General features: G+C 39.0%; 2 protein-coding genes across 2 annotated transcripts in view; one reads left to right on the forward strand and one right to left on the reverse strand.

The window, feature by feature from the left end:
• ANGPT2 (angiopoietin 2) overlaps positions 1-21,295 on the reverse strand; it is a 55,450-nt gene extending 34,155 nt beyond the window's left edge. The window contains exon 1 of the mRNA XM_060234957.1: positions 20,680-21,295. Within this exon, the coding sequence (XP_060090940.1) occupies positions 20,680-20,967 (288 nt within the window). The 5' untranslated portion in view covers positions 20,968-21,295. The remainder of the gene's footprint in view (positions 1-20,679) is intronic.
• Positions 1-27,350, forward strand: part of MCPH1 (microcephalin 1) — a 147,538-nt gene that overhangs the window by 78,062 nt on the left and 42,126 nt on the right. The window lies entirely within an intron of this gene.

The following is a 27,350-nucleotide window of genomic DNA, read 5'->3' on the forward strand; positions in this document are numbered from 1 at the left end:
GAATGAACTGAGCTGAGTGGGGGCACAGCAGGAAAAGAATTCAGCTTGGGAAAACTGAACGCCGTAAAAACAATTGCCTTCAAAGATATTTTGGAGAAAGGACATATTGTTGTGAATTTTTGTGGTTGCGGTTTCTTCATGCAGCTCAAAAAACTGCGAGATTAGACACGAGATCAGTCTAAGCTGTGACAGGAAGTGAAACTAAAAGGGGCTGGACAATAAATCAGAGCCTATAAGGACAACAAGAGCTGTGACATCCGACCTTTGAACTAGGAAGGAATTGAGTCCAAGACGCAGATCAAGAAAGACGAAGAGAGACCTCTCTAGGCTGGAACTGTACCATAGAGAAATAACGATTGCCATTTTAAAAGGGAGAAAAACTGTCAAAATTGTTAAAATTCAATATCTTTGCTCAGGAAGAAGGGAGAAAAACGAAACTAGTCTCATCTGAAAGAACTGGCTCTAAGCTATTGGATTGGATGCTAAATTTTATGTGGGGATTTTTTTAAGGTTTGGTGATTTTTTATATGTCAGTAGAAAGAACAACACGTGCAAGAGCCCAATCATTTGACAAGATGCAGGCTCAATTTGACGCTCTGGAGGCAAAAATGTTAAAAGCTATGGACAAATTGCATTTGGCAATAAAAAAAGATATTAAAAAAGAAGTTGGAGACCTTAAGAAGGAGATAGAGAATTTTAAGGAAGAGACTCAAAATAAAGTGAAAGAGGTAGAGATGAAAGTGGATACACAGGCCTCTGCCTTGCTAAAAATTCAAGAAAAGGTCATAATACACGACTGTAAGTTGCTGGAGTCACAAGTGCGTCTAAGAGGGGTACCTGAAAAAGAAGACACAGACTTAAAAGGCTATATGGTGGATATCATCACTGAGTACATAGAAGAAGACCCTGACAGATTTAAGAGTATGTTGGAGGGTGCCTACAGAGTCAACTCAGTTTATGCGAAAAATAAAGGTCTGCCAAGAGACATCGTCATAAGATTAAGATCAAAAGAAGTGGCAGAGAAAATTTTGAGGAAAGGGTACCAAAAAGCCTGGGCAATAGAAGGGAGCAGAGTTAAAATAATGAAAGAGCTACCAAGAGAAGTGATCAGCGATAGGAAAAAGTACAAGAAGCTAACCGATCAGTTGCGTGCAGAGGGCACAAGATATAGATGGATAATACCAGAGGGTCTTGGATTTGAACAAAATGGCAAAAGGATTACAATAAGAAGCGAACAAGAGATGCATAGCTTTTTTGAAGAAAATAAAGAACCAACATCATAATGGAGTACAAATTACTATCTTGGAATATAAATGGACTAAATTCACCACAGAAAAGAAGGAGAACATTTCATTGGATTAAAAAGCAAAAATGTAATATAATTTGTTTACAGGAAGTTCATATACAACGCAAGGACAGTAAATTTTTGTGGAATAGAAATTTGGGGTTGGAATTTTTTTCACTAGCAGAGCAAAAGAAAAGAGGGGTGGTTTTTTACATTAAAGAACAACTTGACCCAAAATTAATCTTTAAAGACAAAGAAGGAAGATACATTGCTGTTGAGGTGACGATAGAGGCGAAAAAAACGTTACTACTAGGACTCTATGCACCCAATGGAGCGAAAGACAAATTCTTTAAAGACATAAATAGACAAATGGACGAAGAGACTTATGACCAGGTATTGATGATGGGCGATTTTAATGGGACAATACAAAATAACCTTGACAGATCAAGTCCAAAGAAGAATGATAAAGAAGGGAAGCTGCCCAATTCTTTCTTTGAGTTGATTAAACAGGAAAATCTAGAAGACATTTGGAGAAAGTTCAACCCTGAGGTAAGAGACTATACATTTTTCTCAGCAAGGCATAATTCTTTTTCCAGAATTGACATGTTGTGGGGTTCCCAAGGCTTGGGCCTCATAACAAAAAAAATTGAGATTCTTCCAAAGGTTTGGGCGGACCATAATCCAATATGCTGGTCAACAAAATTGCAAAGAAAATCAAGAAGATGGAGAATTAATGAGGATTTACTACAAAATAAAGACACTGTATCATTCTTAGAAAAGGAGACTGCAGCATTCTTCCAAATAAATGAAACGGATGATATGGAATATCCAACAGTATGGGACACTTATAAAGCAGTAATGAGGGGTATATTAATTACATTGAATAATAAAGACAAAAGAGCAAGAGAAGAAAGGCTGTCAGCACTGCAAAATGAAATAGATAAAAAAGAAAAGGACTTAAAAAAAAGACCAGGGAAGAAAAAATTAATAAAAGAAATTACGATATTACAATCCCAAGTTAAACATTTGCTGAATAAAGAATTAGAATGGAATTTAAAAAATTTGAAACAGAAATCGTTTGAAAGTGCAAACAAACCTGGTAAATACCTGGCCTGGCAATTAAAAAAAAGGAAAGAAAATAAGACTATAAATAAAATCATGGCAAATGGGAAAACAGTAGTGGATCAAGAAGGAATTAAAAGAGAATTCTTTAAATACTATGCAAATTTATTCAAGGGTGTGAATGTAAGTAAAGAAAAAGTGGAAGAGTATCTACGAAACATTCAGGTGGCACCTTTGACGGAACATATGAAAAAGATATTAAATGACCCAATAGAGAAAATTGAAATAGAAGCAGCAATAAAAGCAATGCAAGAGGGTAAAGCTCCAGGGCCAGATGGATTCACATCAAAATTTTACAAATCTCTCAAGGATGAATTAACACCCAAACTGTTGAAGTTGTTAAACACGATAAGAGAAGAAGGGAAAATCCCAAAGACCTGGAGGGAAGCTGTAATCTCTCTGATTCCTAAGGAAGATAAAGATAGCACAAACGTAAAAAATTATAGACCAATCTCATTGTTGAATAATGACTATAAGATCTATACAAGAATTTTAGCAGAGCGACTGAAACAATACCTGACCAACTTTATAAACAAAGACCAAGCGGGATTTCTTCCTAAAAGACAAATAAGGGACAATGTAAGAGCTGTTATTAATGTTGTGGAATACTATGAAAAGCACCCGGAAAAAGAAGTGGCCTTATTTTTTGTTGACGCAGAGAAAGCCTTCGACAACTTAAATTGGGACTTTATGTTTGCGGTAATGGAAAAAATTAATTTAGGGGAACAATTTATAAAAATGACAAGAGCAATATATACAGATCAGCATGCAAAATTGTGTATAAATGCAGACCTTACCAAAGAATTGAAAGTGAGTAAAGGAACAAGGCAAGGATGCCCGCTATCACCATTGTTGTTTATAATGACTCTTGAAATTTTGTTACAACAAATTCAAAAAGATGAAAAAATAGAAGGTCTAAAAATTAGAAGATTCTCTTATAAATATAAAGCTTTTGCAGATGATATAGTGTTCATAATGGAGAATCCGGTTCAAGTGTCACCACTGCTGTTAGCTAAGATAAAAGAATACGGAGAACTAGCAGGATTATACATAAATAAGGAGAAATCGAAATTCCTCTGTAAAAACATGCAACCAAATAAAACAAACGAACTACAAAAGGTGACAGGTTGTGAAGTCACAACCAAAGTTAGGTACCTTGGAATAGAGATAACAATGAAGAACATTGATTTATACAAAAACAATTATGAAAAACTGTGGTGTAAGATGGACAAAGATTTGATGAAATGGAATAAACTCAACTTGTCCTTACTGGGCAGGATAGCTGCAATCAAAATGAATATTTTGCCAAGGATAATGTATTTGTTTCAAACCATCCCGATTGTAAAAGAAGCAAAACAATTCAACAAATGGCAAAGGAAAATCTCTGATTTCATTTGGGCCGGAAAGAAACCAAGGATAAAGATGAAGATCTTAACGGATGCCAAAGAGAGAGGAGGTTTTCAACTTCCCGATCTAAGACTATACCACGATGCAGTTTGTTTGACATGGATAAAAGATTGGATAATGCTGTTAGATAAAAAACCTTTGTGGTTAGAAGCTCACGGAAATAGATTCGGCTGGCATGCATACATGTACTATGGGAAGAATAAAATGGATGGTTTTTTCTCTCACCACTATGTCAGAAATACATTACTAAATACTTGGATAAAATACAAGAAATACGGGGACGAGAGAAAACCATTATGGATAGTGCCAGCAGAAGTAATAAAAATAACAGCTGATTCTGAAGAAAAAAGAGAAATGTCATATAACCAACTGCTTAAGATTCAAGGAGACAAAATTGAATTAAAAACCTCAGAAGAGCTAAATAACAATTATGATTGGTTTCAAATGCAACAAATTAAAAGTTTGATGGAAAATGACATAAAATCAGAGGGGATTAGACGAGAACAAACAGAACTGGAAAGAGTCCTGTTAGGTGACAATGAAAAATTGATATCAAAAGTATATAAGTTATTATTGAAATGGTCTACAGAAGAAGAAGTAGTAAAGTCTCAAATGGTCAAATGGGCAATTAATGTGAATAGAGAAATACAAATGGAAACATGGGAGCACCTCTGGAAGAACTCAATGAAGATATCAACTTGTCAAAGCATTAAGGAGAACTGTTTTAAAATGATGTATAGGTGGTATATGACTCCGAAAAAATTGGCTAAGATAAGTAAGAAAATGTCGGATAGATGTTGGAAATGTAAAAAACATGAAGGTTCTTTCTTCCATATGTGGTGGACATGTGAAAGAGCGAAAGAATTCTGGAAGATGATACCACAAGAAATCACCAAAATTTTGGGCTATGATTTTAAGAAAATTGCAGAGACGTTTTTACTTGGATTACAATTAGAAAAATACCCAAAAGAAGACAGGACTTTAATTTGGTACCTGTTATCAGCTGCTAGGACTTTGTACGCGCAGCTTTGGAAGCAAGAAAAAATACTAGAGAAATGGGAATGGACCATGAAAGTTTTATCGTGGTGTGAAATGGACAAATTAACCAGAACACTAAGAGACTATGATTTAGAGATATTCAAAAGGGAGTGGAGAAAATTTAAAGGATATATGGAGAAAACTTGGAAAGTAAAGAAATATTGGACATTTTTTTAGTTGTAAGAATATATATACGGAACTTTGAGCAATCAGAAGTGCCTTTAGTATGGATTTGAACTTATAACCTCGGGGAAGTCAACATTGGAGGGAGGGGGGATGGAAATGTCATATGGGTTAATGTGAAAAAAAAAGAAAAAATTAAGAAATAGATAAGCTTTGTAACCATATGCTACCAATAAATTGTTTAAAACAAGAATTAATATCTCAGCCTAGGAGGCTCTGAGGATGGCGAAATTAGGCTTGTTGGAAAAAGCAAGCTCTAATCTTTTGAACCTGATAGTTAAATTTTAAATTGGTGAGAACAAAATTTTCAGTGTTTTTAAATGTCAAAGCATAAGCAAACCCGTACAAGGGCTACTTCTCTGGAGAAAATGCAGGAACAATTAGAGGCAATGGAGGCTAGAATGATGAAAGGTATGAAAGAGATGATAACTGCCTCTAAGAAAGAAATCATAGAAGAGATTTAAAAAGATATTGAAGATCTCAGAAATGAGGAAACATCTAAGAAAGTGCAGGAGGTAGAAGGGAGAATGAAAGTACATGATTCCACCTTGTTGAAAATACAAGAAAAAGTGGCAATCCATGATTGCAAATTGATGGAGACTCAGATACGTCTGAGAGGAGTACGTGAAAAGGAAGAAAGTGACTTGAAAGAATATATAATAAAAATAATTGCAGAATTTTTGGAGGAAGATCCTGAAGAGACTAAAAATATGTATGACTATATGTACAGAGTGAATTCATTCTATGCCAAAAAAAATAATTACCAAGATATGTGATCATAAGATATATGAGAAAGGAAATGGTGGGAAAGATCATGAACAAAAATTTTGAAAAGACATTGATAGTGGGAGGCAGTAGAGTAAGAATCATGAAGGAATTACCAAGGCAAGTGATAAATGACAGAAGAACATACAAAAAACTGACAGAGAAATTACAGGACAATGAAATGAGGTATAGATGGATAATACCTGAAGGGGCACTAAAGATTTGGGCCTTATAACAAAGAAAATTGAGATTTTGCCTAAAATAGGAGCTGATCATAACCCAATAATGTGGATTACAAATTCGTTGAAAAAATCAAGTAGATGGAGATTAAATGAAGATTTATTACAGAATAAAAAAATAGTGACATCTCTAGAAAATGAGACCAAAGCCTTCTTCCAAGTAAACGACAGAGAAGATATTGAATTCCAGACGGTGTGGGATGCCTATAAGGCAGTAATGAGAGGACTATTGATAACATTGAACAATAAAGATAAGAGGGCAAAAGATAAACAGATGTTGGACATTCAAAATGAAATAAAGAAAAAAGAAAGCGAATTAAGGAAAAGGCCAGGGAAAAAGAAAAATATGAGGGAGATTACAATATTACAAACACAAATGAGACATTTGTTAAATAAAGAACTGGAATGGAATTTGAAAAAATTACAGCAAAAGTCTTTTGAGGGAGCAAATAAACCTGGAAAATACCTGGCCTGGCAATTGAAAAAAAAGAGAGAAAGTAAAATTAATAGTAAGATTGTGGCCGAGAGAGTTTCCTAAGGGGTTTCCTAAGGACCAGGAACCCAGATCCCTGATTTCCTTGTTCTCCCAATAAGGTAAGTTGACCTTCCAGAAGGGGAGCCACGTAAACAACAGCATTTAAAGAGGACTGTATATTTAATATATATATCATGAAGGTAGAATGCCAGCAGGGGGGTGGGGGCTTTCCAGTGTTTTGCACTGAGTGTCACATGTATGACTATCTGCCCACAGGACAGAAGTCTTGGGTGTGTGCTCGATGCAAGGAGCTCCTGGTCCTCAGGGAACGAGTTCGTACCCTTGAGGCCGAGGTGACTGCCCTGGAGAAGCAGAGACGGTCAGTTAGGCAATTGGGGAAGACTCTTGGGGGCGTATTAGATGAGCCCCACTCTGAATGTGGCAGCCCCGTTGCTGCCAGAGAGCGTGAGGGTCTAGAGGGAACAGGGCACCTTGCTGAGGATAAGGGGAATGCGCCCTCAGAAGGGACCTCTTCTTCGGTTGGTGAGCGGGTATCCTTTCGCGCCAAGGAACCATCCCTGGGCAGGGGGAGAGGGGGGGTCTTGGTAGTTGGTGATTCGATCCTTAGGCAAGTAGACAGCTGGGTGGCAAAACCGCGTATTGACCGTATGGTGACTTGCCTGCCTGGTGCGAAGGTAGCGGACATTACGCGTGTAGTAGATAGGCTGATAGACAGTGCTGGGGAGGAGCCTGTGGTCGTGGTGCATGTTGGCACCAACGATGTGGGGAAATGCAGTCGTGAGGTCCTGGAGGAGAAATTTAGGCTGCTAGGTGGGAGACTTAAGGCCAGGACCTCCAAGGTGGCCTTCTCGGAAGTGCTACCTGTTCCACGTGCAGGGCAGGAGAGACAGGCGCAAATTAGAAGTCTCAATGTGTGGATGAGACGATGGTGTAAGGAGGAAGGGTTTAAGTTTGTTAGGCACTGGGATGCTTTCTGGAACAAGCCGGAGCTGTACAAAAGAGACGGTCTCCACTTGTCTCCGGATGGAACCAGGCTGCTGGCGCTTAAAATCAAAAAGGTGGCAGAGCAGTTTTTAAACTAAATCTTGGGGGAAAGCCGACAGGAGATGGAATGTCTCTGGTTAGGGAGGACTCGTCTCAAAGAGATGAAGGGTTGGCTTCTATTTTTCTACCGAGTAACGGATCAGAGTTGTCCACTGTGATGGTGACAAACAGTATGGACTGTCTGCTAGAGTCTCGAGGCGGCAGGAGAGAGGTGGCGGGCCTAGCTTGCTTGGGAAATTATAAATGTTTGTATGCAAATGCTAGAAGTGTCCGAAGTAAAATTGGTGAATTGGAATGTTTAGTGTTGGGAGAAAACATAGACATTGTGGGAATTTCAGAAACTTGGTGGAATGAGGAGAATCAGTGGGACACGGTGATTCCTGGATATAAGTTATATCGGAAGGATAGGGAGGGAAGGGTTGGAGGTGGGGTGGCTCTGTATGTCAGAGAGGATATACGGTCCAGTAAGACTGAGGTCAGAGAATTAGATTCCCTTTTAGAAATGCTTTGGGTTGAAATAGAGGGCCCAAAAGGAAATTTAACTATGGGAGTTTGTTATCGCCCACCAAATCAAAAGAGAGAGGACGATTATAATATGATGGAGGGATTAAAGATAGCGGCTAAACGTAAAAACTGTGTCGTAATAGGTGATTTTAACTACCCACAGATTGATTGGGTCAATATGTGTTCTGGTCGAGAGAAAGAGATTGAGTTTCTTGATGCTCTCAATGACTGTGCTATGGAGCAGATAGTCTCAGAACCTACCAGGGGTGGGGCGATCCTGGATCTGGTCCTAAGTAATGCCCAAGACTTGGTGAGAGACGTAAAAGTGATTGCGCCGCTTGGGAACAGTGACCATAATGTTATTGATTTCACCATTTGTATAAATAGGGAGTTGCCCAAAAAGATCGCCACAACCACATTTAACTTTAAAAGGGGTAAATTCTCTGAGATGAGGAGGCATGTGAGGAGGAAACTGAAAGGAAAGGTAAATACGGTCAAAACCCTTGAGGAAGCTTGGAGACTATTTAAAACTATAATCCTAGAAGCTCAGATAAAATACATACCACAAGTTAGGAAAGGCACAAACAGGTATAAGAAGAGGCCAGCATGGTTAACAAACAAAGTAATGGAAGCTGTAAAAGGTAAGAAGGACTCCTTTAAGCGGTGGAAAACCAGTCCAAGTGAGATTAATAAAAGGGAACACAGACAGTGGCAAATCAAATGCAAGACTGTGATCAGGCAGGCAAAAAGGGACTATGAGGAGCATATTGCAAAAAACATAAAGACCAACAATAAAAATTTCTTCAAATATATTAGAGGTAGGAAACCAGCCAGGGAAGCAGTGGGGCCCTTGGATGACCATGGGGTAAAAGGATTACTGAAGGAGGATGGGGAAATGGCTGAGAAGCTGAATGCATTTTTTGCCTCCGTCTTCACCGTGGAAGATGAGAAGTGTTTGCCCGCCCCAGAACCACTAATATTGGAAGGGGTGTTGAAAGACCTGAGTCAGATTGAGGTGACAAAAGAGGAGGTCCTACAACTGATAGACAAATTAAAAACTAATAAGTCACCGGGTCCGGATGGCATACATCCGAGAGTTCTGAAAGAACTCAAAGTTGAACTTGTGGATCTTCTAACAAAAATCTGTAATCTTTCATTGAAATCTGCCACCGTTCCTGAGGACTGGAAGGTAGCAAATGTCACCCCCATCTTTAAAAAGGGTTCCAGAGGAGATCCGGGAAATTACAGGCCAGTCAGTCTGACTTCAATACCGGGAAAGTTGGTAGAAACCATTATCAAGGACAGAATGAGTAGGCACATTGATGAACACGGGTTATTGAGGAAGACTCAGCATGGGTTCTGCAAGGGAAGATCTTGCTTCACTAACCTGTTACATTTCTTTGAGGGGGTGAACAAACATGTGGACAAAGGAGACCCGATAGATGTTGTTTACCTTGACTTCCAGAAAGCTTTTGATAAAGTTCCTCATCAAAGGCTCCTTAGAAAGCTTGAGAGTCATGGAGTAAAAGGACAGGTCCTCTTGTGGATCAAAAACTGGCTGAGTAATAGGAAGCAGAGCGTGAGTATAAATGGGCAGTCTTCGCAGTGGAGGACGGTAAGCAGTGGGGTGCCGCAGGGCTCGGTACTGGGTCCCATCCTCTTTAACTTGTTCATAAATGATTTAGAGTTGGGAGTGAGCAGTGAAGTGGCCAAATTTGCGGATGACACTAAATTGTTCAGGGTGGTGAGAACCAGAGAGGATTGTGAGGAACTCCAAAGGGATCTGTTGAGGCTGGGTGAGTGGGCGTCAACGTGGCAGATGCGGTTCAGTGTGGCCAAGTGCAAAGTAATGCACATTGGGGCCAAGAATCCCAGCTACAAATACAAGTTGATGGGGTGTGAACTGGCAGAGACAGACCAAGAGAGAGATCTTGGGGTCATGGTAGATAATTCACTGAAAATGTCAAGACAGTGTGCGTTTGCAATAAAAAAGGCCAACGCCATGCTGGGAATTATTAGGAAGGGAATTGAAAACAAATCAGCCAGTATCATAATGCCTCTGTATAAATCGATGGTGCGGTCTCATTTGGAGTACTGTGTGCAGTTCTGGTCGCCGCACCTCAAAAAGGATATTATAGCATTGGAGAAAGTTCAGAAAAGGGCAACTAAAATGATTAAAGGGCTGGAACACCTTCCCTATGAAGAAAGGTTGAAACGCTTAGGGCTCTTTAGCTTGGAGAAACGTCGACTGAGGGGTGACATGATAGAAGTTTACAAGATAATGCATGGGATGGAGAAAGTAGAGAAAGAAGTACTTTTCTCCCTTTCTCACAATACAAGAACTCGTGGGCATTCGATGAAATTGCTGAGCAGACAGGTTAAAACGGATAAAAGGAAGTACTTTTTCACCCAAAGGGTGATTAACATGTGGAATTCACTGCCACAGGAGGTGGTGGCGTCCACAAGCATAGCCACCTTCAAGAAGGGGTTAGATAAAAATATGGAGCAGAGGTCCATCAGTGGCTATTAGCCACAGTGTGTGTGTGTGTGTGTGTGTGTATATATATATATATATATATATATATATATATATATATATATATATATATATATATATATATATATATATATATATATATATATATATATATATATATATATTTGGCCGCTGTGTGACACAGAATGTTGGACTGGATGGGCCATTGGCCTGATCTAACATGGCTTCTCTTATGTTCTTATGTTCTTAGAGTTGGTGGATTAAGAAGGAATAAAAAGAGAATTTTTTAAATATTATGCAAAACTATTTAAGGGTGTTAAAATAAAAAAGAAAAGATGGAACTGTATTTACAAAATATTAAAATAGCACCCTTAAAAGAAAATATGAAAAAAGTTTTGAATGCGCCAATTGAAAGAATAGAGATTGAAGCAGCGATCAATGCAATGAAAATTGGAAAGGCACGTGGGCCAGATGGATATACAGCTAAGTTCTTTAAAACCTTTAAAGAGGAATTAATACCAAAACTTCAAAAGTTGATGAACATGATATGATTAAAAGGTAAAATACCAAATACATGGAAGGAAGCTGTGATTTTGTTAATTCCAAAAGAAGATAGAGATGTCACGAACGTAAAAAGTTATAGACCGATTTCATTATTGAATAATGACTATTAAAATATACACAAGAATACTGGCAGAACGACTTAAGCAATATTTGATAAACGTTATAAAGAAAGATCAAGCGGGGTTTCTCCGCAAAAGACAGATAAGAGACAATATTAGGACTGTTGTAAATATTGTAGAGTATTATGAAAGACATACAGAAAAGGAAGTAGCATTATTCTTTGCGGATGCAGAGAAAGCATATGATAATCTAAACTGGGACTTTATGTTTGCAGTTATGGAGAAAATGGAGTTGGGAGAAGACTTTATAAGGATGATAAAAGCAATATCTACTGAACAACATGCAAAGCTATGTATAAATGCAGACCTTACAGAAGATATGATAATTAGTAAAGGTACAAGACAAGGGTGTCCGCTCTCTCCATTGTTGTTTATAATAACACTTGAAATATTGCTGATGCAAATTCAAGAAGACAAAGAAATAGAAGGATTAAAAATAAAAGGATTTACTTATAAATATAGAGCATTTGCAGATGATATAATGTTTATAAATGAAAACCCCACTCAAGTAACACCTTTGCTGTTAGCTAAAATACAAGAATATGGAGAACTGGCAGGATTTTATATAAATAAAGAAAAATCAAAAATTTTATGTAAAAATATGCAAGTAAGTAAACAAAAGGAGTTACAAAAGCTAACGGGTTGTGAAGTTACCTCAAAGGTAAAATATTTGGGTGTGGAGATAACAATGAAGAATATTGATTTGTTTAAAAATAATTATGAGAAGCTATGGCGTAAAATGGATGAAGATATGATAAAATGGAATAAACTTTATATATAAATATACACACACTGTGGCTAATAGCCACTGATGGACCTCTGCTCCATATTTTTATCTAACCCCCTCTTGAAGCTGGCTATACTTGTAGCCGCCAACACCTCCTGTGGCAGTGAATTCCACATGTTAATCACCCTTTGGGTGAAGAAGTACCTCCTTTTATCCGTTCTAACCCGACTGCTCAGCAATTTCATTGAATGCCCACGAGTTCTTGTATTGTGAGAAAGGGAGAAAAGTACTTCTTTCTCTACCTTCTCCATCCCATGCATAATCTTGTAAACCTCTATCATGTCACCCTGCAGTCGACGTTTCTCCAAGCTAAAGAGCCCCAAGCGTTTTAACCTTTCTTCATAGGGAAAGTGTTCCAAACCTTTAATCATTCTAGTTGCCCTTTTCTGCACCTCTTCCAATGCTATGATATTCTTTTTGAGGTGCGGTGACCAGAATTGCACACAGTATTCCAAATGAGACCACACCATCAATTTATACAGGGGCATTATGATACTGGCTGATTTGTTTTCAGTTCACTTCCTAATAATTCCCAGCATGGGAATTGGCCTTTTTTATTGCAATCACACACTGTCTTGACATTTTCAGTGAGTTATCTACCACGACCCCAAGATCTCTCTCTTGGTCAGTCTCTGCCAGTTCACAACCCATCAACTTGTATTTGTAGCTGGGATTCTTGGCCCCAATGTGCATTACTTTGCACTTGGTCACACTGAACACTTCTAGCATTTGTATACAAACATCTATAATTTCCCAGGCAAGTTAGGTCCACAACCTTCCTCCTGCTGCCTCGGGACTTTGGCAGACAGTCCATACTGTTTGTCACCATCTCAGTGGACAACTCTGATCCATTACCCGGTAGAAAAGTAACAGCTAACCCTTCATTTCTTTGAGATGAGTCCTCCTGAACCAGAGACATTTCATCTTCTGATAGCATTCTCAGGTATGGTATTGGTTCTGTTGGACTGGACTCCCTTCCCTTGCTTCGGTTGGTTTTGCTTGGATTTTCTAGTTTGACACTGGATGTGTTGGGAGCTCCACATCGGTTTGTAGTTCTGTTGAGATTCTCTGTTTTGATGTTGGTTCTGTTGGACTTGTTCGTTCTGTTTCTGTTGGAAGGCTTTTGGCCTCTGTTTGCTTGCTCTTGTGTGTTTTTTTTACTGTTCTTTGCTCTGGAGAAAGCATGGAATTTTTCCCTTCAAAGGAAACAATGGGGGATGGCTGGGCACCTTGTTCAGAGGCCCATAAAACTGGCCCCATTTGTCCAATTTGCTTGAAACTTGAGGGTTTTGCAATTATCGTTTGCCTGAAAAACTGCCTCTCCAGCCCCATGAGAAAATTTCCCAATAAAAATAATAGATCCAATAATTTTGGAATCCTGAAATGTCTTAAAACCAAATACTGAACCACTACTGGAGACCCAAGTAATCCTGAACACCAATAATTGCACCTTCCACGACATCCAGATTTTTAAAATCCTGAACACCAATAATTACACCCTCTATGAAATCCAGATGAAATACAATTTTTGCTCATGCACATTCATAGTGCCAAGAACATTGATTGCAAAAACCAATTTATACAGGAATTAATGATATCAAAGTTTTTTTCTATGCTTGGTTGCAAAGAATCCTGTAAGCAAAGGGGAAAACATTTCTGCATATGCTTAGGTAAGTCATTCTCTCATCTAGCTGGAGACACCCTCCCTACCACATCCCGTTTCTCCTTTCAGAAGGACCCTTGACTTCCTGAGATAATTTTTGAGGACCAGGAGGTACTGTAGGCAGATTACTTGGTGTGTATGCGCATTCAAAACACACACATATCCTGGAAGTGGTTTTTACTTGCACAAGAGAATCTAATTTCTAATTGAGGAGGCAAGCTCCTTTATGTTTATGCATCACAGAGTTTAAATGGCTCACTGAGATAATTTTATGTGTCTCCAGACCCTATGTGGGAAATGCTTAGCTCCTGAGAATTTTTTTGTGTAAGTAACTGAGGTTTTTTGTGCTGACTATTAACCTCCATAAAGAGTCTATTAAACTGATATTCTTTTGAAGCTAAAACTCAAGCACTATTTTAAATATCATGTTTGTGTTTTAGCTTCAACAGAGTATTGGCTTGATAATGACCAAACTGCATTAGTCCTAACTAAAACAATTGCATTTAAAGGTAACTGGTCCCAAAATGATATATTTCAAGAGAATTTATTCTTGCCTTGAAGACAGGCATTTCAGAGGCTTCTGATACAACAGAGCTTCTGATAGCATGTGGTGGTATGGCTGCAAATAGAATCTCCTTTCCTCCCTATTGCTTCCATATAATTTGTCCATTATGTGTGTAATATCCCTGCATCTGAAGAGTTCATCTGCTTTACAAGACAACAGCTAGAATATTGTGCAAAAAGTCCACCAGAGCATATAAGGAAAGAAATATAGCTCAGAGGACAAAAGGTTTTCCTGAAAATTTTGTTGAATTAATTAGGGTTCACTCTCCTCCTAGTAGTAGATAGTGTGGCAGTAACCTCAATGTGGGATAGCAGTGGTTATTTGTAATTTCTTCAAGTGAAGGGATAGAGAGCAGCTGCAAAATGATTCAAGATAAGTTCATGTCATTCACTGTAGAAAGCATGTATAGATGGGGTGGTGGTGATTTTCTTTTGATTACCCAGACAATTACAGACTTGCAATGTTTCTATTCCTTGCTGAGAGCCAGTTATGTTCTGCACAGATTTGCAACTGGAATTCTATACAACCCAAAGATGTTAACATGCTGCGAACAGCTGTCCAATATAATATTAGGTTTTAAAGTGTTTTTTTCCCTTTATGCACAGCTACTTTTCAAGGTAACTAAAGTTTACAAAGTGAAGCAAGCCTTTTCAGTCTGAAGCTGCTTTTTATGAAAGGATCTTGTGTACAGTGAGGCTTGAGCATTATTATAATTTAGTAGTTTTAGAATCTGTCACAAGTTCCCCTGGCAATAACCTGAAAGTTCTTGTCAAATGTTTGCATCTATCTGAATAAGCTTCATGGTGATGAACCTTTCAAGTGAAGAGCAGTTGCATAATGAAAAATCTGGTTAGCCATCAGATCTCAGAAGCTAAGCAGGGTTGGCCCTGGCTAGTATTTAGATGCGAGACCTCCAAGGAATACCAGGGCCATGACAAGCAATGGCAAAATACCTCTGAATGTCTCATCACCATAAGTCATCTGTGCTTTGATGGCACTTTCCTCCATCAGGATCATGTTACTGTGATTTTGTGCTCCTGTGCATCTCTACAACAAAGCATCTCTACAACATGAGTTTTATTCCAAGAAAAAAATGGAATTGAAGATAACTGCAAATAGTGGGAAGGAACACTTTTGAAAATACAGGTTTATTGACATGGTTAGGAGAACTGCAAGGGACCCAAGGTTACCACCTGCTGCATATTTAGAGACTCACCTTTCAAAATTTTACAGACTAATTTATGTCATCCAGATGATAGTGTTACAAACTGTGAAAGGAAACAGTGCACTGCAGAATGACGCTTACTTAACAAAACATTTCAGATAACTACCTCTATTCAAAGAAAGGTTTGGATGCTGGTCAATTGATCAATCAGTGCTCAAGCTTGTATATGAATATACATGATGCAGTCTCATAATGATCAGATCAATAGCTCATCTAATAATACATACACTGAATAGCAGGGGCTCTCCAGGAGCTCTGGTACAGGCCTATTGTCATTGTACTACTGAGATCCATTTTTAACTGGAAATGTCCTGCACTTGCATGTGTGCAAAATATAAGCTCTACTACTAAGTTTGGCCAGTTCCTAACTGACTGCCTATTATTTGACTGTTTACTGTCAAATTTACTGTATAGTCAAGAGTACCCTTGTGTAACTGGCATTCTTGCTTTTCCCCTGACATTGGTGGCAGGAGTAAGGGTCTCTTGCTCCCCCAGCCTTACTGAGAATCTGACTCTGTCTCACATTTACCCTCATTTGGGAGTGCAAATCCCACCCATATGATTTTCCGGAGAGCTTTTGCCCTTTGCCTTTTTGCAGTTAGACTACATGGCCTAGCTTCTCATACTGGGTATTTGGTAATTTAACTAAGGAGGACTAGGAGAAAACAAACACACAGTCATTAGTGACATAGGTCTAAGGGTAGAAGCTAACCAGAAGGAGGGATAAGGGAGTGATAGATGCACTCATGCATCTAATATGCATGCATGTGCTCCAAAAACTTCATCCTATGAATGTACTGTTCCATTGAGTGCTGTTGTTTAATAAGAGCCTTGGAGATGGCTAGCATCATTTTATGATACATTTTTGAGACTGAAGGATCCCTTTCATTCAGGCAAACCATCCATCCCACTGTGGATCCCTATATTCTTTCTCAGACAATATTTAAGACAATATGTCTGCCTGTTTTTCTTGGTAGGCTATGTGAAATGACTAACATGGGCTGGTGGACTCATCCTTCAATGAACCATGTGCCTTGTTTCACTGATGCGGCACAAAAATTCTGTTAAATGTTTGGAACAGAGTGCTGCTGGTGGGTTTGGAAGAAGAAAACTGGAAAACATTCATGTGTGGAGAGAGTCCTGTGCAAAGAGCAAAGATAGACATATGTCATAGGCACAGGGAAGAAAGATCAGGAATTAAATGGATATATAGGGATGAAAAAGAAACAGCACATGCTGCTGGACACACAACTGAGTGGCAATGCAAAGCATGGAGAACAAGAGACTGGTTTTCCAAACTGAAGTATGTTTGTGTGTGATGTGCATGCAGCTGTATTTCAAATTTTCCTATTCCTAGGCCATGTTATAATTCTCGATATTTAGTGGAGATCTCTATAGTAGCCCTATTACAATGGAAAAATTCTCCAGACAGAACAAATGCAATGTAGTTCAGTCATCTTTACAGCTTCATGCCACTTTAGAGAGCAGGTAACAGATTTCATGTATGGTAGTACAAAAATGTAACAAAATCATTACATAGTCACTGGAGCATTCTACTTTATCTGTCAGGCTGGTTCTATGAACTGATCATGAGTCAAATTAATGATGTCACCTGTTGGTTTGTTTCCACTGATTTATACCCTGCACCTCCTGCAAACAGCTCATGAAATGAATTAGGGATTACAAATGTAAAGCTCTAGGGGTTTTGTTTCTTAACTTTCTTTTCTGGAGCTGTGTATGCAAAAAGCAGTAATAGTTGTTTCTGATGGTGCTCGGAAATGAAACTACATTGTTGCTACTATTTTAAAAATTAATTAAACTGTGCAGCTATTTATCATTCAGCCTTGAAGTCCAGCTGGCTCTGTTTTCTTCTGCAAAATGATAGAAAACAAATATAGATTAATGTGGAAATAGAAATGTTGAGGACCAATGGCAGTTTAAAAGAAGAATGTAGACTTGAAATTTAGATGCAGTCTACACATCATTTTTCCCAGAAACATGATTTGCTGGGACACAGTGCATTAAACTGAGCTGTTGTTTGGTATATTAAATTGTCCTTATTAATTGTGGTTAGTCTGCAGTCATACTGAAATTTAAAACGATGCTGGGAGATTAGAGGCTGTGCTAATAATAGTAACTCGCATTACTGGTAAGGGCATTAGTGGTGACTCTGGTTCTTTAGGAACTAATGAAACGCTAGCCTTGATTCTCTGTAAATTTCTGGAAAGCAAGGGAACTTTGACACCTTCCCACTTCCTATTTTGATGGTGCAGCAGACACAGGGGTTTGCTAACTCTTCCAGTGAGGTAGTTCGTTGTTCATTCATTTCCTTTTGATGATTGATTAAAGGAGGGACGTGTAAAATGGTTTAAGGATGTAGCATACATTTTGGACAAAGCTTTTTTGAATAACTTGTTCTTGGAAGGATTACATGATGTTTTAAAGTTGTATCAGTGACACCCTTCAAAAATAAGTGTATTTTTTTCCTAACATGAAAATGATAGGTTTATTTTCAAAGGACAAAGACAAATCATTTTTTTTTTATGATTCCCCATAACAGTTTTATTATCTTAATTTGGGAGTTGCTGAAGGCATTTGATTTAACTGATTTGGGCTACAGAGTGGTGTTTGGGCATCCAAATATTATGTATGGCAATTTGCCTTGGATAATAAATAAGATACTTTAAAAAAAATGAATGACACCCTTCTGGTTTAGATTTTTTTCTCTTCAGAGTTGCTTTGATTTACCAGGTATCACTGGAAAAATTATTTTGAGCAGGTTAACCTCAGGATGTTAAAGAAATGATTGCTCTAAATTATGTCATTTCACAGAAAGATCAGTGGATAAAATGAGAAAGTGTCCTTTCCAAAAGTATATACCTGATTCTAAATTAGCATGCGAAATTGGCTAGTCTTCTATGTTGTAGTGAATTTCCCATAGTAGACAGAAGGAAAGGAGAACTGAACCCATTTACAAATTATTTTAATCACTTAACCAGGAAATTCATTATGACAATTCATTAATTAAATTCCTTAATTATGAAGCAGGAAGTTCATTATTACTCAACTAGGAAATTCATTTATCTGGCAGGTGCTCCAAAATCCTCATATCTTTTAGTTAGATATTTTAAAAAGCAATTCAAACAATTGCTTCATTGGTGCAGTTTTTTGTATATTTTGTATGCAGGCTAGCACTGGTATTGAACTGTGGGATAGCAAGATAATGAATATAAGCCTTGGGTGTAAAACTTCCCCCCCCCCTAATATAAAAAAATAGTGGGTATAGCACAAAACATGCTTCAGTATAGATTAAAATCTTGTAAATAAACACGAGGAAGGCTGCTTTTAGATTATTAAATGCAGATTATTAAATATATCCTCATAGCTTCCCGAACATTGCTCATCGACACTTTCACACATGCAAATGATCAGCTATTTTAACAGGATGCATAGAGATGTGGTGCAGAGTGGTAAAGCTGCAGTACTGCAGTCTGAGCTCTCTACTCATGACCTGAGTTTGATCCCAGCGGAAGCTGGGTTCAGGTTGCCGGCTCAAGGCTGACTCAGCTTTCCATCCTTTTGAGGTCGGTAAAATGAGTACCCAGCTTGCTGAGCGGAAAGTGTAGATGACTGGGGAAGGCAATGGCAAACCACCCCGTAAAAAAGTCTGCCATGAAAACATTGTGAAAGCAACATCACCCCAGAGTCGAAAACGACTGGTGCTTGCACAGGGGACTAACTTTACCTTTATAGAGATGGGGTTCCTTCATACCTGTGAGAGAATCAAGTTCCAGTGAGAAATCTGTAGTCTGCTGAATGTGCATAAATGTTCAATGGATTATTAATTTAAAATCCACCATTTCTGTGATGCTATCTATAGTATCTTTAGCCTCTGAGAAAGAATATATTGAATATTAAATGCGAGCCTGTGAGTGCTCAGTCCTAAACAGGCCTGTTCAGAAGGAACATTCATTTAATTTTATGGGATTTAGTCCTAGGAAGTGTTTGTAGGATTACAATTTAAAATAGCAGCCCTAAAAACACTTATTTAGGAATGTCCCATGGAACTAAACATAGGATTTACTTCTGAATAAGCATGCTGAGGATTCCCCATGTTCATCTTACTGACTTAGAACACAGATACTGTATCATGTGACAATTGCAGGATTACCAGGCAATTCTATTCAGCTATTGCTGGTAGAGTTAATTAAACTGGCATAATTATACTGTTCAGTACTTCAGGAAATGGCCTATTTTTTCAGATTTTCTGTGAAGTCTGCTTGTTCCCAAACTTGTTTCACTGTGTGTAATTTTTCATAAACTGTATAAGGAGTTTGAGAAAATTTTGTATTGAGGTTTTTTGAAACCCTTATGATGCTCTTTCACACACAACATAATATTTGTTCTACCATTTCCCCCTATATTTAAGTTATTGCAATCCTAAAGAGTTACTCATCTAAGAACAAGTTGGTTAGAAAATAATGTAAATGTTGTTTACAGTAAAGTTTGCATTCCACAAAATTTATTCTGGAATCCTGTCCCTGAACTGTCTTTTTTCACACGTATATTTATGGAGTATATTGTGATAAAGATACATATTTTTAACCACATGTACATGCCATGAGAAGCCACAGTTAGTCCCTGTAACCTGTATACTCTCAGTCTTCAACAAAAAGGGTGGGGATATTCCTTTTACACATTATGTACACTTTATGTTCCTTGCTAATTTTGTAGAATTGTTTTTCAACACTGTAGTCTTCAGCTCTAAAAAAAAAAGCTGCAGCTGGATTCCACTGAAAGCCCTCTGTCTAGACCACAATATCATATATGAAACCCTGTACAACTTAAGAGTCGTATGTACACATGCATCCATGTAGTGTTCTGAAAGATTAATAACTGGTTGAAATGAACTCTTCACTGCTGCTCCCTGTAAAAACCACTTGGATATCTTTTGCAGAATATTGGGGTGGGGGGTAAACAAAACATCAAAGAATTAATATGTTTGGTTCAGGAGGACCCTCACACTGGATTTTCCACATGGCTGTAAACAGCATGTCATTCTCCACAAACTTGTTTGGGTAAACTTAACTCAGGAAATTGCTCACAAACACAATCCCTACAGTTTATTATAAAACACAAGCATATGTTTAGAGTAGAAATTGTATCATTTTTTTACCTTCATCAGCCACTGGGTGTTATTTTCTAGGATATTTTCCAGCAGCTGCAGCTTCTGTGTAGAGTCGTCGTAATCTAGGGGTGCATCCCTCTGCACAGCATTAGGAACATAGGTGGTAGAAGAAGATCGGCAATTGTCCATCTCGGGCAGAAGAAAAGTATAGCTGCATGATCCATGCTGGACTTGGTACTGCTTCTTGCCTAGAGCTTCTATGCTTTTCTGAAAGGAGTTGTATCCTGAAGCTAGAACAAGACTGCAGCTCAGAACAGAATAAATAGGTAGCCACATTTTGACTCTTGCAAATCAGCAACTGTCAGCCCTTGAATGTTGCTGAAGAACTCAGGATATCTATGCAGTATTGTGTAACAATCAGTGCCCCTCTGTGATGTGTAGGTCTGGCCAAAGAGTTCGGGCTGCGTCTCTGAAGTAGCAAGAGTGGTTATCTTCTTTTCAGCTGTGCAGCAGACTGTCACATGCAGCAGATCTGTCTCAACTGCCGAGAGAGCTGTGTCCCATATCCAGCTTTCATGCTTTGTTTTAGAGGGGTTTTTTTTTAGAGAGCAGCGTAGTGCTTTGCTATCTGAATTAATCACTGTCCTTCAGATGTGTTGATAAGAGGAGTTTAGCATGTGTAGCTAAATACTCCTCCCTCCTGGTTTATCCATTGTCTTCCTCTAGAGGGGGGTCCATTCAAGGAAGCACAGAAATCAGAGCATGTTGTTGATTCAGGAAACCTCTCTAGGAAAAATGGATCAATTACAGGACTTCTGTGAATTTTCTACGTATCTTCTGAGTTAGAACTCTCCAAGACAGTTCAATACTTAGTCCTTGAAAATTTCATTTTAAGACTTTCTAATGTTTTGCTGAGTACTTAGTTGTTACTTTGAATAATTTTAAAAGTATAGTCACAAATTCTTTTCCTTCCTGCTGAGGTGAGAAAAGCCCCTTTCAGCTTAATTTTAAGCCAACTATGTGTGTGATTTATTTAGTATTTTCTGCAAGTTCTGTTTCCCATCAGACAAAGAAAGTCTGCACTTCATACGTACATTTATATCTCAGCTATAGATCCTGTAGAACAAACCATGTGAATATTCAGTTATTACAAAGTAAAGCCCTGATGGTCTTTCAGGAGAAAATATGTAATAACCAGTTCTTAGCATTTTATTCATGCTATGCTGAGTATGACCAAGATACTGAATGCTGAGAACTGATTTATAAAGAGATGCAATGATATTATATGGCTGCATCCTTGCCCTCGCCTAAGTGGGAGATGGGATGGGGATTCAAGAGAGTCAGGGTCTCTCCCACTGGGGTTTTCTTGGGAAGGTGAAAATGGAATCAAGGTCAGGGATGAAAAAGATGCAAATAATGGGGGAGGGGAGCTTCAGCCATTTCTTTAGCCCATGGTTATCTTTCAGATATTTCATGACTGGTCTTACTCTTAAAGAAAATCATTTTTTTTCCCTGCAGGAGGACTAGTTTGTTTCTCCATATTTCCACATGCCAGAGTGATTACTCTAATATGCACTATATTTATGGAAACCGCATGAGGCAAATGCTCAGAGCAAGAAAGACCTACTGTGTATGCTATAGAAGAATAAGATGATGATGATGATGATGATGATGATGATGATGATGATGATGATGATGATGATGATGATGATGATAATGATGTTGGATTTATATCCCACCCTCCACTCTGAATCTCAGAGTCTCAGAGCAGCTCACAATCTCCTTTACCTTCCTCCCCCACAACAGACACCCTGTGAGGTGGATGGGGCTGAGAGGACTCTCACAGCAGCTGCCCTTTCAAAGAGAACCTCTGCCAGAGCCATGGCTGACCCAAAGCCATTCCAACAGGTGCAAGTGGAGAAGTGGGGAATCAAACTCAGTTCTCCCAGTTAAGAGTCCACACACTTAACCACTACACCAAACTGGCCATTCCAGCAGGTGCAAGTGGAGGAATGGGGAATCAAACGCGGTTCTCCCAGATAAGAGTCCGCACACTTAACCACTACACCAAACTGGCTCTCACACCAAACTGGCACTTATCATAAAAGTGAGTTCTGAAATTATAAGTCTGTTGGGGGGGAAACTTGAGCAAGAACTTCAACAGAAATTTTGAAAGAGATTCCTGGGAGCTGTTTGGTAGATACAGCCGTGTTGGGTAGCCGTGTTGGTCTGAAACAGTAGAACAAAGTAGGAGTCAAGTAGCATCTTTAAGACCAACAAAGTTTTATTCAGAATGTAAGCTTTCATATTCATGCATACTTCTTCAGACAAGTTTCTGTTATTTTACATTGTTGGAAACCTCTCTGACCAAAGGGGGGAAACACTTTTACCTGGTTTCCCTCCTCACTGTAACCCTGGGCAGCATGGTTTTTAATCCACACACAAATTTTATTGCCAATGTCCTTAAGTGTGTGCTTTAAGAACACTCGAATTGGTCAGTGTTTTCTGCCTTCATGCACAGTCACTTTTCAATGTAACTAAAGTTTACAAAATGAAGCAAGCCTGTTCAGTCTGAAGCAGCTTTTTATCAAAGGATCTTAAATTATACACATTGGGACTTGAGCATTATGATATTAAAGTGTGGACCCGTGAGACTTGGGGGGGGGGGATCCCAAACCCCCAACTTGCTCACTTTGAGCCCAGGTGCACCTTCCTGCCATTCCCACCCCCATTCATCACCTCGTTATCTCAAGTTGTCAGCACCCTTTCTCATTGCTCTTAGAACTTGTGGTAGTGGAAAGTGCTGTTAAGTCACAGCTGACTTATGGTAACCCCATAGGGTTTTCAAGGCATGGTGGTTTGCCATTGCCTCCACATCACATCCCTGGTATTCCTTGGAGGTCTCCCATCCAAATACTAGCAAGGCTGACAGTGATTCATCTTTTTCCTCCCCCCTTCCCCCCCCCCAAAAAAATACTTCAGTGGTTACAAATGCAAATAGGTCTGACCAAAGGAAGAGCAAAAGATTAACCATCTCACACCTGGAGACAAAGACTGCCATATAGCTAGATGAGGTTTTTTTTCCTTCCTCTTTATCAGGAAGAGTGAGAATTACCCCAGAGGAGGGTGGAGGGTGGACTTGAATTATTCTAAAATGAGTGGCTTGGGAAGAGTATTTGTATCACAACAGAAAGAGGGTCTATTCCATCTTGTTTGAATGGGCACGAACATGAAGGGCTAAGTCTTTACCTAGGGACTCCATCTTATCTATGTGGTGAGAAACAATAGGGAGTCCCAACACTGAGAACTAAGGTAATGATGGACTCTTAAATGCTGCAGCTTCATGAATTAACATCCTATCCTAATTAAATACCATTTAGGATGAGTACTAAGTGTAAGGTAGGAGGACTGCATTTGTTCACATGTAAAAGTGCAATTTATTGTCCATTCACTCGCTAGGATGAGCAAAGTGGGAGATGCAGTAGCTTGGCAGAGCAATGCAGATCCAGAGTGCTATACAAATCTGTAAAAAGTGCTGTCAGATTGTCTGGTGGCAATGAATATAATCAGTGGGAATTTTGAAAAGCCCTGGAATAAGGGAAAGGGGGTGTCATTATTGGGCAGAGATCTGAGATGGTCACAAGGTTTTCTGGTCTCCTGAGATCCAAGAAGGATGCAAGTCCATTCCTTCACATTTAAGATAGCTTATATCTTGAAACAGTAACAGTACGCAACAAAGAGTGGAAGAATGTTCGTTGAAAAGCTGGATCAGCCTTTTCCTTAAGATACCCTATTTGTGTCTTCTGTACAAACACACTGGGTTGGACTGTAAACTTTAAGGAATGTGATCAGTCCAGGTTGATGTACCTTGCCCATATGTAGTGTGGGCAAAAGTGCTGAAAGAAGAACCATGTGGGTGTGTCACAGAACTTTTTTTTTACATGTCTATCACTGAGTGAGGAATTAGAGGCACTGTACTCCAAAGGTTCTGCTGCTGTACTGAAGATTGTGCAAGTGTTTTGCATTGCCACTTAAACAATTCAACATTTTCATATAACTCTTGGGGAAAAGAAAGGAGGTGTCTTCAGTAAATGCCACAGAAGTGTGGAGTTTGGGGGATGGCATCAGACTGAGGCATCCCTTCCCAGACAGCAGACAGATCTGTACTTTCTCATCCTTAATTGCACCTGCCTCCTGAGAGCAGACTAGGTACCTGCTGCTACCAATCTAGTTCTGTTATTTCTCTAAAGCCTGGAAAGGAACAAGGTTACCTCCCTTTTCTTTCTAACTCCCTGGCAATGCCTCCTTATAAAAGATTGCTGCCTACAGGTATAACTTGAGGCTCAGGTGTGAAATCCCTGGTAAAGTTTTTAAAAAATTGGATGTTATGTATTTTTAAAAAAATAGCAAAGTGCAAGTGGTTATTAATAGCTTAGAACTTAAAACAAATGGCCTTTGGTCAGAGCAAGTATCTCCCTGGGATAGCGGAACAAAAGGAAACCAGGCAAGAAAATAATAGTAAAGTGCTTAGCACAATTATGTTGAACTTGTCTCTAGTTCACCTGTCCAGACCCTGGACTGGATTCAGTCAACAGACTCACATTTCCTTGTGTGAAGGTACTTTTGCTACCCACAGCAACCAGCTCGTTGAACAGCTCCAAGAAATGCACACTGTGCTCTTGGGAGAAAAGGTTTTATAAGTTTCCTTCCTCAGGTCTCCCACCCATTTCCTCAGGATTGGTTACAGATTTTACTCCAAAATGGGCAAGGGCCAATCCTGAGTCCTGAATTTCTCCTGGGAGCTTTAGGCAGAAAAAAAGTACTAGTCCCTCTTCATCATATAAAGAAATTCTCCATTAGTAATATGGCCCCTATTAAGGAGTCCAAATGCAAAACAAGTTGCCCTAAGGGTCTCGGAAGGCATCAGGGGCCAAGAACTTGGAAAAATGGGGGGAAATTACAAATGAATACATTAGTTTCTAAGCCCATAGTTCATCACAGAATACCATGTCCTTTTCATTTAATCCTGGTGCACTTCTGGATGTCAAATAGATATGGAATTAGTAAGAGACTAGATGGGGTGTAAGAAACTAACAGAGCAATCCTAGAGTTATTCCACTTATTGAAAGCAGCAGGTTTACACTAGAGTAATTCTGCACAGGATTGCACTTTAAATTTGCCTGGGAATTGGGATTTTCTGAGGCATTTCTCCCAGTGCCCCCACCTTCTAAAGTCAAGCAAGGGGCTACTGGTGAAAGGGCCTTCACTTTGGTGGCATCCAGAATTAGAACTCCTTCCCTGAGGAGATGCTCCTCATACTATCGTTACTAGTGTTTTGGTACCCAGCCAAATTCTTAGGTGAGTTTTTAATATTAATTATGTTATTATTATGGTTTCCACTGGGGGAGACTGGATTATTTTAGCAAATTTTAGATGGATTTTGCTGATATTTTTAACATTCCAAGCTACCTTGAGTATTTGCAGTGAGATAAAGGTGAGATAAAATGTCCTAAATAAATAAAAGTGGCAGAAGTGCAGCAAGTTGGACAGGCTAGAGATGTTTGTGATGTTGCTGGACAAGAGTTGGTTTGTGGCGCAGAGTGAGCCCTCCATTGTTTTTCTTGTTCTGCACAGTTGATTTGTTCCTGGTCATTAGGCTGGGAATATAAAATGTAAAGGCTGGGAAAGCAGTTATATGGGGACAGTGAGACAAATCACCCCCGTATAGCCAAATAGGTCAGAGCCTGAGGTGGTCTAACCTCCTTTCCCTGTTCCTGCTACTCTGCCACCAGTTACCCCACAAGTACAGATCTCCTTCAAAGGCTGCAGACTTCCAGCAGCGCTTAATATTAAAGTGTGGGGAGGGCCTGCCTATTGGACCCTGAGGCTCAAAAGCAGCAGCCTTTTAACAACTGTGCTGGAATTGTGAAAGAGAAGTTTAAACACTGCCAAATACAATTGATTGCAAGATGTAGAAACAAGTCTGTCTTTTTCAGTTGGAGTGTGTAGTTGCTGAAATGTTGTTAGTAGTGGTGAGATTATCAGATACATTAAAGTCAACAAAACTAATTCATTTATCATGCTTTTGCATTTTTTGATACTTTAAAAAGATAGGAATTAAAGAGAATTAAAGTATTTCATGCTATCTGTATCTTCATCTTGAACCATATGCTTCAAATGGAACAGTTGTTTTCATACTGTGATTTCCTGCTTGTTTTTGATTGATCATTCACTCTTTGACATGAAATAGCAAATACCAACTTGGTGTATTTAAAATAAAATTAGATGTTTCCCATTTTTTAAAAAAAAGTGTTCACTCAACGTGACTCACCTTATAAAAAGTGGTGAAAGATACAGTTTATCAAAACTAAATACAGAAAACTTTTCTGCCAGATATGCTTCAGAAGATGATTTTGGATTTCAGAGTCTCAGAGCGGTCACAATCTCCTCTACCTCCCCTCCCCCCCCCCCACACACACACACACAACAAACACCCTGTGAGGTAGATGGGGCTGAGAGTGCTTTTACAGCAGCTGCTCTTTCCAGGACAGCTTCTATGAAAGCTATGGCTGACCCAAGACCATCTCAGCAAGTGCAAGTGAAGGAGTGGGGAATCAAACCTGATTCTCCCAGATAAGAGTCCGTGCACTTAACCACTATACCAAACTGGCTCTTCAGGCGATTTCCTTTCCTGGAAAACAATTTCCCTTCCTCACTCC

Source organism: Heteronotia binoei, chromosome 1, assembly GCF_032191835.1.
Source record: "Heteronotia binoei isolate CCM8104 ecotype False Entrance Well chromosome 1, APGP_CSIRO_Hbin_v1, whole genome shotgun sequence".
Lineage (NCBI taxonomy): Eukaryota > Metazoa > Chordata > Lepidosauria > Squamata > Gekkonidae > Heteronotia > Heteronotia binoei.